Here is a 12,398-nt window from a genome sequence, read left to right as displayed (position 1 = left end):
GTCAGAAACGTCCATGTCCCCACCCCCACTTTGATATTCAGCCGGTCACCGCTTCCTGCTAATCTTCCCTCCACCTCCCAGTGCCTCTCAAATCCCTCCTTTCCTCTGTCGGCCGCTGCCCTAGGTCAAGCTCTCATTATCTGTGACCTCTCCCCTCCAACAGCCGACCTGACTTCTCCCCTTGGACGGTGACAGGTAACTCAAACTTCAGTCTAGAGCCTTGATTCCCTTTCTCCCAAACCCGTTTCTCCCTCTGGAAAGTACATTCCAGAAGCCTGCAAGTCCTTGGTTCTTCGTGTCCTTCTGCAAGTCCTGTAAGCTCTACCTCCAAAAGACTGAATATTCCAGAACGGGTCCCTTTTTCTTCATCTTCAGCTCTGACACCTAGCCCCAGTCCCACCATCACTAGCCCCACCTAGCCGCAGTCCCCATCATCTCTTTCCTGAACTTCCACGCTGCCAGAGGCTCCCCCTGTGTTGCCATTTGGCCCCGTTAGTTAATTCTCAAAGCAATTAAGAGTGATCTTTGTAAAACAGGTCATGTCTCATTTAAAAATGGGCGAAGGACAGGAATAGACATTTCATTGATGTCATAGATGGCAAATATGTGCATGAAAGAAGATATCCAACATCATTAGCCATTAGGGAAGTGCAGATTTCCTATTTGCACACCTACCAGGACAGCTAAAATTTAAAAAGTGATAATACCAAATGCTGGTGAATAGATGGAGAAACTGAGTTTCTCATGTATTCCTGATGGGAATGTAAAAACGGTATAGCTACTGTGGAAAAGGGTACGACAGTTTCTTACAAAACTAAACATGACCTTACCTGAACACATCAAGCTTTTCCCCACCCCAGGTCTTGGCTCCGAAGTCACCTTCTCAGTGAAGCCTTCCCTGACCACCCTGTCTAAAGTAGCCACTTCTATCACCTGTCCACCATTAGATCGCAGTAGAGACTTCTCACCACCTGAAATTGATTATTGGTTAACTTATTTATTGTTTATTAACAATTGGTTAACCAATTGTTTACTGGTTAGCTTGTTTATTACCCCCTTTAGCCTTCTGTGGCCCCAAGACTTGAATCAGAGCTCCATGAGATTAAGAACGTTGTCTTTCTTGTACCCTGTTATTTTCCCAGCACCTAGCACAGTGCCGGGTAAATAAACAGTAGTAAATAAATATTTGGTGAATGAATGAATGAACACTTTCCTTACTGATCTCTCTGGCCTCCCTCCAACCCCCTCCCCTCCCCCACCCCACTGCAGCCTGGGTAGTTTTAGAAAATGCAAATCTGACCAGGTCAACTCCTAGATTATAAATCCCCAAGAGCTTCTTGCCCTCAGAATAAATCCAGACTCCCTGTATATGTGGCTTGGTTTCTTGGGAAGGGCATGAAATGTTGCCTGTAAATAAGGTTCCGGTCAACTATCAGGCTTGGATTTTAACCCGAGACCCTGGGAGTCATTGAAGGCTGTTGAGCAGTGGAAGCACACGGCTGATTCCAAGGAAACACTCTCTGTGAGGAATGTGGGTGGGAAGTAAAGGAGGTAGAGGACAGAGAGCCCACAAAAGAAGCTGTTGAAATGGTTCTGGTTGAGAAGAGTCCAAAACAAGAGAAAATTGACTCTAGAAATATTGAGGATAGAAAATGAACTAGCTTTGGTGACTGAGTACGTGGGGGAAAGAGAAAAGAAAGTTTTCTGTCACTCTTCCTAACTTCCTTCCCTTTTTATTTATTTATTTATTTATTTATTTTAGTTGATTTACAATATTATGTTAGTTTCAGGTGTACAGCAGAGTGATTCGGTTGTATATATATATTTTTTTTTTTTTCAGATTATTTTCCATTATAGGTTATTACAAGATATTGAAGATAGTTTCCTGTGTTATACACTAAATCCTTGTTGCTTATCTATTTTATGTATAGTAATTTGTATCTGTTAATTGCGTACTCCTAATTTATCCCCCCCAACCACGTTCATTTCCCCTTCGGAAACCATAACTAACTTCCTTCATTTATACAACAAACACTTATTGAGCACCTACTGGATGCCAGTGAACCAGGCAGTAAAGACCCCTGTTGTAGCACGATGAATAATCTAGGGCAGGAGGCCAATGAGAAGACTAAAAACTAAACAAGCAGACTTTGGGACTGGGGCAAATGCTGGGAAGGAAATAAAACAGGCGTGTGAGGTTAATTTCAAAGTACCTGGGGTGTCAGGAAAGGCCTCTCTGAGGAAGCAATGTTTGAACTGAGAGTTGAGCAATGGAAAGGAGCCAGTGGAGCAAAGAGCCAAGAGTAGATCCAGGAAGAAGGGCAGCAAGTGCAAAGGCCCTGAGTCAGGGGCAGAGTGGCGGAGAGTTGAGGTAGGAAATGTAGTCACGGGCAGCCTCCCCCAGGCCTTTGGAATATTTATTTTAGGCAGATAACAGTCGCTGGAATGTTCTAAGCAGGGAGCTGACATGCTCTAGCAAGAAGGCTCTGCTTGTGAGGCAGCTGGGAAGCTAGTGAAGGGATGAGAGAGATTCTGTTGAAGGAAAGGCAGATGGGGTCCTGCCCCCTCACCGGCTCCATTCTCTTCCCCCCACCCCAGCCACCCCAACACCCCCAAAGGGAGGTGGGGGCCCTGCCAGCCGGAAGGTCCCCTGGGGTTTGCCTAAGGCAAACAGGAAGCCACAGCCCAGTGAGACGGGCCTGGGAACCAGCAACTGAGAAAGCAGGTCTCCTGGGTCCCTGGCCCTTTTCCTTCCGTGACTGCAGCAGTGACAGACACAGAGATTCACATGGAGGGGGTGGGGCGGGGTGGGGGGGAGGAGAGAGAGAGAGAGAGGAGACATGGAGGGGTATGTGGCAGAAGAACACATTGAAGAGTCAGGACGCCTGGGTTCTGGTGCCCAGTTGTACCACCAGCCCAGTGTGTGATCTCAGGCAACACCCTGCCTTTGGTGGCGGGGGAGGGCTCGATTTTCCCACTTCTAAATGGGTTCCTTCCATAACTGAAGCAGGGGCTTCCTGGGGAAGAACTGGGAGACAAAGGGGCATTAACCATCAGTCATTCCTCAGTACCGCTGCAAAGGAGCCCCAGTGGCAGAATGGCTTGAACCCTTAGCTATTAATGGACACTGTCTCTCATGAACTGAGAGCGCTTGCTATGTGCTGTGCTGGGCTACAAGTGCCGTATGTATATCATCCTGTTTAATCTCCACAAACAATATATATTTTTTTAATTTATGAAATTTATTTTCTTATATAAATTATGAATTTCTCTGGGTAGACAGCCTTCACCTTACTGCACTGATAGCACATCTGTAATACCAAGCTACAGGACAAGTCTTAACAAGGTCTGTATTCAACATAGCACTTGTCTACCGGGCACTGTAGAGCAGGATGAGGAAAAGCCAGGATCCATCTCAGGTGAAGAAGGGCGAGGGGGCAGTGTGTCTCCCCTTCTGACAGTTGTTTTTCTCTGGGGAAGGGGAACATGCAAAGTTATGTCTGGATTCTGGAAGTGGGAGGAGATCTTGGAGGCTGAGAAGCCCAATGCAGCACTGCAGCTCGGCTCCCTTTATCTCTGAGGGAAGCAGGGACTCCTCTTTCACTCATCTGTAACACGTCACTCTGGCCTGGCTGATACTTTGGGGAAACGGGGACAGGGGTCATCATCGAATTAGCAGCAATTAAGAACAGGCCATACACTGTCACAGTGTGGAGGTGTCGTCCTGGCCCCAGGGACCTGAGAGCACAAGCAATATTTTGAGACTACGGTTATTATCCCCAGTTTACAGAGAAAGAAACTAAGGCTTAGAAAGATGAAGACATTTAGCCAAGTGGCGGAGGTGGAGGATTCAAACTCAGGTCTGCCAGATCCCACCGTATGTGTGATGGGCTGGTTGTACGGAGGTGGAGAAAGGCCCAAGAGATGTTGGTTGAATGAATGAAGGGTGTGTGTGTGTGAAGGGAAATGAACTAAGAGCCTGGGGTTGAAGGAGGGAGGAGGGGGAGAAGGAGAGAGCCTGGACCCAGTCATTCAACAAATATTCCTTGGTGCCTACACTATAACGTGCCAAGCGCTGTTCCAGGGCACTGTGTGTACAGTTGTGAACAGGACAAAGTCTCTGCCACAAGGGGCTTTCTAGTGGGGAAACAGAAATCCATCAAGAAAGGAGACATACAAATAAGATCATCTCACATGGTGGTAAGTGCTGTGATGAAAATAAAACACGGTAGCGGGGAGGAGGCGAGTTTTGTGGTTCTGGAGGGGTGCATGGAGAAAGGGCCTGAGGCATGACCACCCCTTCCTCTCCGGGGGGACTGCCCGTCCTCCCCCACAGACGTCCATGGTTCAGTGCCCACCAGGTCCCCGCCTGCCCCAGCATCCCCCGCGCGGCGAAGCTGGGTGTCCCGGGGAGTCTGGCCACCATGCCACCTCCTCTCCTCCTCTTCTTCCTCCTCCTGTTCCTTACCCCCATGGGAGTCGGGCCCCAGGAAACACACCTACTGGAGGCTAAAGGTATGTCCGGAGGGCAGAGATGGATGGAAGGGCTGGAAACCTGGGCTCCGGTTGGGTGCCCCTGGGCAAGTCACTTACCCTCTCTGAGCCTCCATTTTGTTATTTGTAAAATTCAGGGGAGGACTGCAAGGACTCTGAGGACGTATCCACTCCCAGCTGGTGGGGTCGTCGGCTTTATAACCCAGTGTGAGGCGTGAAGGGGGCTAGGGGCTCCTCACTCCCCACCCCCATCCTTCTCTCTCTCCACAGAGGGAGGCAATGCTGTGCTGCCATGCCTTGAAGGTCTCTCAGATGGTCCCCCTGAGCAGCTGGCCTGGTTTCGGGGCTCCCAATCAACACCCTTCTTAGAGCTGAGCCTAGGGTTACCAGGCCTGGGCATCCATGTAGGGCCCCTGGGCACCCTGAAGGAGCCCCAGGGAACCTTGCTGTTCATCTTCAATGTCTCCGACCAGATGGGGGGCTTCTACCTGTGCCAGCCAGGCCCCTCTTCTGAGCAAGACTGGCAGCCTGGCTGGACGGTCAGCGTGAAGGGCAGCGGTGAGGTCCGGGCTGGGGCAGGGAGGGCTGGATGAGAAGAGGGAGGCCCACCGTAGATGGAGGAGGTCCAGCAGCTGAAATGGATCTGGAGGGAGGGGCTGGAGGGTCCGAGGGACAAGCTGGGAGCCAGTTTTAGGTGGCTTCTAAAAACTGCTGTGGCTTCGTGACGTCAACACTGCGCTGCTCTGTATTTGTCTTTCACTCTTTTCTCTGAGTCGCCGTTTCTCTGTCTCTCTCTGGGTCTTTGCCTCTGCCTTTCTGGGTCTCTGTATCTCTCTGCCTCTCCTAGATGTCTCTGTATCTGGTTCTGGGTATCTTCCCAGGAGAACTGTTCCGGTGGAATGCTTCAGACCTAAATGACCCAAGCTGTGGCCTGGGGGACAGGTCCTCAGAGGGCCCCAGGCCCTCTTCTGGTCACCCCACAAGGTCCCAGCTCTATGTGTGGGCCAAGAACCGCCCTGAGATCTTACACACAGACTCTGCCTGTGCCCCACCTAACGGCACTTTGAACCAGAGCAACAACCATGGTAAGGTGCTGGGGAGATGCCAGGAAGTGGGGGGATGGTAACTGGGAACTGGAGGGTGTGCAGGGGAGGAGACCCCCAAGGACTACACTTTCCTCGCCTTGGCTCTCCTTGCCCCAGACCTCACTGTGGCCCCTGGCTCCACACTCTCGCTGTCCTGTGGGGCATCCCGTACCTCATTGGCCAGAGGCCCCATCTCCTGGATCCATGTGCGTCCCAAGAAGCCTAGCATCAAATTGCTGAGCCTAAACCTGAGTGAGGATGCCCAACTCAGAGAGATGTGGGTCATGGGCACCCTCGGGGGAAAGGCTGTTCTGTTGCTGCCCGAGACCACAGCTCAAGATGCTGGCATCTATCATTGTAACCATGGCAACGTGACCACCCAGGTGCAGCTGAAGGTCACTGCCCAGTCAGGTAGAGTTTCTCCCAATTGTGGGGCATCTGAGTGGGGCTACTGGGAAGAACCGGAAGCACGGCAACCTTGGTTCCCCAACCTGAGGGCTAGTAGCAGCCTCATCCCGAGCCCCAACCTCTACACTGAACACTGACCCCAACTTTTTCCTCCCTTGCTTCCAAGACATTACTTTTCTGGGTCTTTTACCACTGGTTGTTCCTTCCCATCAACTTTGGGAGAGGCTTCCTTCCTCCCTCATTCCTCACTGTTGGAGCCTTGAGCCCTCTTCTTATCCCTGTCTACACTCTCTCACCCTTGATTACACACTCTTCCTGTTTGACCTCTTTTACTCCCATGGCTCCTTAGGCCACCATGCCTTGGTGACTCAGTTCCATACACCCCACACCCAACCAACTCCTGGCATTGCCATTTGATGTCCCATGGACATTGCAGGCTCAACATGTACAAAATCAAATTTGATATCTTCCTCAAGCACAGTCTTCTAGGTGGCCCTAGAAGTGAAGGACACTACCACCTGCCCATGTGCCCAAGCCAGCAACCTGGGCATCCTTCCTTTCCTCACCTGTCCATCAAATTGGCCATAATGTTCTGCCCATTCTGTCTCCCTTCTTTCAATCCTACCATGCTACTGCAACCACAATTCTCAAACTCATCCTGAACTTTCCCTCCAAACTCGACCTCAGCAGCACATTGCCGCATCTCACCTCTAACCTTGTGAACTCAACTCTGCCCTTTACGTTGACCATGGCTGTCCTTAACTGCAGCAGGAAGCTGATCATTATGCTCCCCTTAATCCTAACATTGTGTCTGACTATAGTCATAGTTTGTTCATGGTTTGCTTAACAGATGCCACTCCAGGCCCCGTGCCAGGCTCCGGGTCCTCAGAGGGAGGGAGGAGTGCCCTCCCTGTAGCTTGGGATGTTGAGGATCTGTGTCTTGCCCCGGCCCTCCAGACTTATGGCCCTTTGAGGTCTTGAGGCTGGACAGCAAGATGCCAGCCCGGGGTCTTCAACTCATAGCTCCTTCCCCCTAGCAGTATGGCATTGGCTACTGGAGACTGGTTGCTGGATAGTCCCTGTTGTGACTTTAGTTTATCTGATCTTCTGCCTGGGTTCCCTGGTGGGCTTTCTTCATCTTCGAAGAGGTGAGTCATGTCCCCCAGCTGGTCTTCCCAAACTTACCCCTCCCTCCTCAGGAGAGGCCACACTGGCCAGTCTGACAACCATCTGTTTCTCCTCCCACACCTCCCCCACAGACCTCAGAATCCTGCCCCCACTCCTTTTCTACCCCCTCCCCCAAACTACCCGAGCTCTTTGGAATTTGAAATCCCATCTCCTCCAAGTGACTTTCCCAGCATCCCCCAAATCTTCACTCTTGAGTCCCTCCTCTGATCATTCCCCTTAACTCCCACCAGCCCTGATCCTGAGGAGGAAAAGAAAGCGAATGACAGATCCCACTAGAAGGTAATGATGCCAGCGCCCTCCAGGCTCCCACTCCTGCACTTTCACCTTATGCTTTGCACTTGCTGTTTCCTCTGCTCAGGGTGTCTTTTCTCCATCTCTATGGTTGAAATACTGCCCAACCATCAAAGCCCAGCACCAAAGCTACCTCCTCTGTGAAGTCCTCCTTCGAGTGATCGCAGACCCCTCTGTAGGCTGTGGCAGAACAGAGGTGCTCATAACAAGTGACCACATTTTAACCTCTGAGGGTCTAGCCTGAATCTTGAGTGTCCCCTCCAGTCCCCTCCAGGCCTGGCCTCACAGTGCAATTCCCCTTCCTCCGCCAGGTTCTTCAAAGTGACGCCTCCCCCTGGAAACGGGGCCCAGAACCAGTACGGGAACATGCTCTCCCTCTCCACTCCCCACTCAGGCACGGGTAGGAGGCACCGCCAGGTCCCTGACCCAGAGCTAGAGCCCCACCCATTTGCCTCATCCTTCTAGACCCCTGAGCTCCAGGCCTTCCCGAGCTCGGAGCTCCGCCTTCAGAAAAGAGCCCGCCCCATGGTGCGGAGTCCCGCCCAGACTTGAGCCCCGCCCCCAGGACCAAGGCCCGCCCCCAGAACTCGTATCCCCGCCCCCAGACTCGGGACCTGAAGTCCGGTTCTGACCCCAGAACCTCGCCCGAGACTTCAGGCCACGCCTCTAGATTTAGATCCCGCCCCGCTGGCTCAAGGCTGGGTACCTAGACCCGGAGTCCTCCAGCAGGCCCTGAAGCATCCTCTGCCCGTAGCCCTGACCGCCCCCATCTCCTCTCACCCGCCAGGACGCGCCCTGCGGTGGGCTGCGGGCCTGGGAGCCACCGTGCCGTCCTACGGAAATCCGCGCAGCGACGTCCAGGAGACCAGAGCCGCGGGGTCCCGGAGCCCACCAGGAACCGGTGATCGAGGGGGGTGGTTACTGACATGGGAGGTGTTGGAGCGGTCTGTGGCGGGAATAGTGGACTGGGGCCTGGAGGAGGGGGGCCGTGACCCGGTTCCCACCCCCATCCCCAAACCCCAGGCCCAGAAGAAGAGGAAGCGGAGGCCTATGAGGAGCCGGACAGTGAGGAGGGCTCCGAGTTCTACGAGAACGACTCCAACCTTGGGCAGGACCAGCTCTCCCAGGGTAAGACTGCCCTCCCTCATCCTCACCTTCTCAGCCGGGTGGGCTGTGGGCCCTCCCTGGATCCCCCTCCTTCTCCACCAGATGGCAGCGGCTATGAGAACCCTGAGGAAGGGGTCTTGGGTCCTGAGGATGAAGACTCCTTCTCCAACGGTAATCTGGGGTACTCGTGGGGCCTCATAGACTTGGGAGAACCCACAGGGCTGTGGATCCCCTACAGGGCCAGAGTGGTCCCTGGAGTTCTCTTTTTTCGGCAGCAGCTGAGTCTTATGAGAATGAGGATGAAGAACTGGCCCAGCCAGTTGCCAGGACAACAGGTGTGTGTGAGGATGGTCACATTCCTGCGGGGTGGGTGGTGGTGGTGGTGTGTGTGACGCGAAGGCTGGGAGTGACTTCCCTCTTCCTTCTCCAGACTTCCTGAGCCCCCATGGGTCAGCCTGGGACCCCAGCAGGGAGGCAACCTCCCTTGGTGAGAAGTGCTTGGGACCTGCCTGTCTTGTCCAGATTGGGTTGATGTGGCCTCGGCTCTAATGTCAGGCCCGACCTTGACCTTGGTTCTGACCCCAAACCCAAGCCCAGTCCTGACCTTAGATTTGACTCCTAACTCTAACCTCAACGCTGACCCCAATGCCCATCCTGACGCCCACTATTCACCCCATCCCTCATCATCAACATCAGCCCCAACCCCAATCCAGTTCCAGCCTGGACTTTGACCTCCAGCTCACCTCAGCCCCAATGCAGACCTCAGCTTTGACCTGAGCTGTCTCTACAACCTCCACACAACTCTGACTTTGACTCCTTCCAATTCCGTTCTTCACTTTTTCTCTGACCACGACCATAATCTAACCACATGTGATCAAACCCTACAACAAACAAGGGCCCAGAACCTGATGCTACCCCTGTCACTCCTTCCTAATACAATATTGTTCAAGCCTTCCACTTTCCTCTGCCCCTAAGACTCCCTCAGTATCTTAGGCTGCACTTCCCTTCCCCAAGCCCCCAGCATGGCTCCCAGGCTTCCAACTCTCCATCCCCTGGCCAAGCAGGGTCCCAGTCTTATGAGGATATGAGAGGGATCCTGTATGCAGCCCCCCAGCTCCGCTTTGTTCAAGCCCAGCCTGGTCCCAGTCATGAAGAAGGTGGGTGCTTCTCCTGCTGTCTCCCATTGTCCTCTGAGGCTTCCTCCCTTCCGGCTGACTTTCAGCTCCACTTATATCTTACTCCTTCCTGGTCCTGACCAGATGCAGACTCTTACGAGAATATGGATAATCCCGATGGACCAGAACCAGCATGGCGAGGAGGGGGCCACATGGGCACCTGGAGCAACTAGGTGATTCCCTTCAGGTGAGCTGGGAACTGCCCTCCAGGGATGGGAAAGAAGACGGGAGATGAATAGGGATGGTAGTGGGGTGCTGGCTCCTGGCCTGCTCCCCATTACCATTTCTTCTGCATAGCATGGGCCTCCTCAGGCCCCTGAGATCCACACCTGACTCTGAAATCTGGGACCCCCAGCAGATGGCGCCAGCCTCTGGAGCAGTGTTACTCAGGATGCGTGTTATCTGTGTACACACACAGTGTACACAAGCGAAACTTCGGCCCCCTTTGCACTCCCCAAATAAACTCAGTGAGCTCTTCCAATCCTGTGACATAGTGCCCTTGTGTGGGAGGGGAAGGGAAGGTGAGGATGCATGTATTCCCATCCCCTCTTGAATCCAGCGGAGGAGGGAGAACTGCATCTCCAGAACCACAGGGCCTTTTCCCCGCCTGGGGCTTGGCCTGCACTCATCTCCCTCACTTGCCTGCCATTCCCGCCAGCCAGTCATTCAATCATTGTTCATTCAGCAGTTGTATTCGTGGTGCCCAGTGAAGACGAAGCAATCCAGGAATTGGCAGTCATCACTGCCATTTATTGAGCATCTACTATGTTCTAACATTAATGAAGGCATTTAACCTTTCTAATCATCTCTTATGTGCCAGGATTGTATCAGAGTATTTTATGTATACTTTAAGTGTGTGTATGTTTATATATATTAGCTCATTTTATCTTCACAAACAACCCTATTTCATAGATGAGGAGACTGAGGCAGAGACCCTAAATTACATGCCCAAGGCTTACCTAGATAATAAATGCTGGGGTCAGAACTTGAACTCTGGCCATCTAATTCCAGAGCCTATATCATTCTTGACACTCTCCCTTCCTAGGTGCAGTTGTGTAGATGGAAAACCGAGGGTCAGAGAGGCCAAGTCATGCACTTAGCACTTCACAGAGCTGAATCCAGAAATCTGGCTGCTGTTCTAGCCATTGTGCCTACTGCCTGGTAAACTGCCTATGATATAAACCACAAACACAAAGACTTCAGAGCTAAAAGTCTCCAGGCCCTGAAACCATTATGTAGCAAGCTCTACCACACCCAAATTCCTGCCTGTCTCAGGCAGAGGTGGACTCAGTCATTGATAGTCTTGGTGTCATCTGCCTGGTCTCCCCAGCTCCAGTGCTCTTCTGAAACCCAGGACTGGCATCTGAAACCTAGTCCCTCTCCTGCTCCAGAAGTTTCAATGCTCTCTGTAAGATTGCCTAGACTTTTTCAGTACCTATATTTTTATTTCTAGAATTCCTTTTCTTAACGCACCTGTTCTTTCTTCATAATGTCCTGTGTTTGTTTTTGAGACTCTATTCCTTCTTTATCTCTGAACCTTTAAAACTTACTTTAACTGTATTAATGCTATTATGATGTGCCAGGCATTGTTCTAATAAATACTTTACAAGTAACATCCCATTTCATCTTCATGACAATTCTATGAAAAAGGTACGCTAAAATTATTATCACCTTGGAGCTGAGAAGACTGAGGCACAGAGAAGTTCAATACTTCAGTTGCTAGCTGACTTTAGGCAACTTACTCAAGCTCAATGACCTTCAGTGTTCCCAGTTATAAAGTAACATTGGGGAGGAGGTGATTATCATCATCTGTACAATGGGGTGTTTCTCCTGCAGGAGTTTCTTTGTGTTTCTCCTGCAGGAGTCCTTTGCCCCACTCACATCTTCTGGGGCCAGCTTGCTTTGGCTTCTGCCACAGTCTTACAGGCTACACAGGTTTCTGACCATTTTATTCAGAGCAGGCTTTTGCCCTAGGGGTTTGGTCTGACTACAAGCCCATACTCTGGTGACCCTGGGGATTCTGATTTCCTGTGGTGACTTTTTCCAAACTGCATCCCAAGGCCTGTGGATGGATTTTTTTCCCCTCTGTCTTCTGTGCCCAGAAGAGACAGTCCTTTCTCAGCTCCCAGCTTTGTGCATGGGGCTTAGTTTCAGCTCTCTGCTCTTCCTGGGGACTCAGCCTTAACCTCTGTCCCCATGGGGGCATTAAAACTCCAATCCTAGGGATCCCAGCATTCCCATGCGCTGCCCTCTCAATGTTGTGGCTTTGATTTCCTTGTTATTTCTAGCACCAGGGAGATTCTGTCCTGCTTTGAGCTCAAGTATCTATTACGAAAAAGAAAAGAAAGAAAGCGATGCCTCTTGTTATATTTGCATAATGTATGCTTGGAATGCGGGGGATGGGAAGTGAACCTTCAGCATTTCCTTGGGCTTCCATCTTGGACACAGTCCATGTGGCAGAAACAAAATAAAAAAATAAATAAATATCCCAGATCTAGCTCAGGATTCACACCCCGAACTTACCCTTCAGCTAATGTAAGCTTTCCATATCGCCAAAGTTCCCACCATTCCCTATTGCCTTTCACCCAGGCTGCTTCATTCATGTAGGTCTCCTGCCTGTGCCTGAATCATTTGAACATGACACTCCTGG

The 12,398-nt window shown here is 51.6% G+C and overlaps 1 protein-coding gene across 1 annotated transcript; it reads left to right on the top strand.

The window, feature by feature from the left end:
• The first annotated feature begins 4,424 nt into the window (after positions 1–4,424).
• CD19 (CD19 molecule) lies at positions 4,425–11,218 on the top strand. Its single transcript, XM_059896380.1, has 15 exons — positions 4,425–4,515; positions 4,765–5,052; positions 5,376–5,579; positions 5,697–5,990; positions 7,028–7,135; positions 7,406–7,454; positions 7,778–7,866; positions 8,254–8,367; positions 8,490–8,594; positions 8,676–8,744; positions 8,852–8,908; positions 9,004–9,060; positions 9,638–9,730; positions 9,833–9,935; positions 10,046–11,218. Exons 1-14 carry the CDS (start codon positions 4,425–4,427, stop codon positions 9,919–9,921), a joined length of 1,707 nt encoding a protein of 568 aa, XP_059752363.1. The 3' UTR covers positions 9,922–9,935; positions 10,046–11,218.
• Positions 11,219–12,398: the final 1,180 nt, after the last annotated feature.

The sequence above is a fragment of the Balaenoptera ricei genome, chromosome 15, assembly GCF_028023285.1.
Source record: "Balaenoptera ricei isolate mBalRic1 chromosome 15, mBalRic1.hap2, whole genome shotgun sequence".
In the NCBI taxonomy this organism is placed as follows: domain Eukaryota; kingdom Metazoa; phylum Chordata; class Mammalia; order Artiodactyla; family Balaenopteridae; genus Balaenoptera; species Balaenoptera ricei.
This window is presented reverse-complemented; position numbering and strand designations above follow the sequence as displayed.

Coding starts and splice junctions, on each gene's coding strand:
- CD19 (XM_059896380.1), top strand. CDS start 4,425: ATGCCACCTCCTCTCCTCCTCTTCTTCCTCCTCCTGTTCCTTACCCCC. Junction 5,053..5,375: donor GGTCAGCGTGAAGGGCAGCG/GTGAGGTCCGGG, acceptor GTATCTTCCCAG/GAGAACTGTTCCGGTGGAAT. Junction 8,368..8,489: donor CCGGAGCCCACCAGGAACCG/GTGATCGAGGGG, acceptor CCCAAACCCCAG/GCCCAGAAGAAGAGGAAGCG.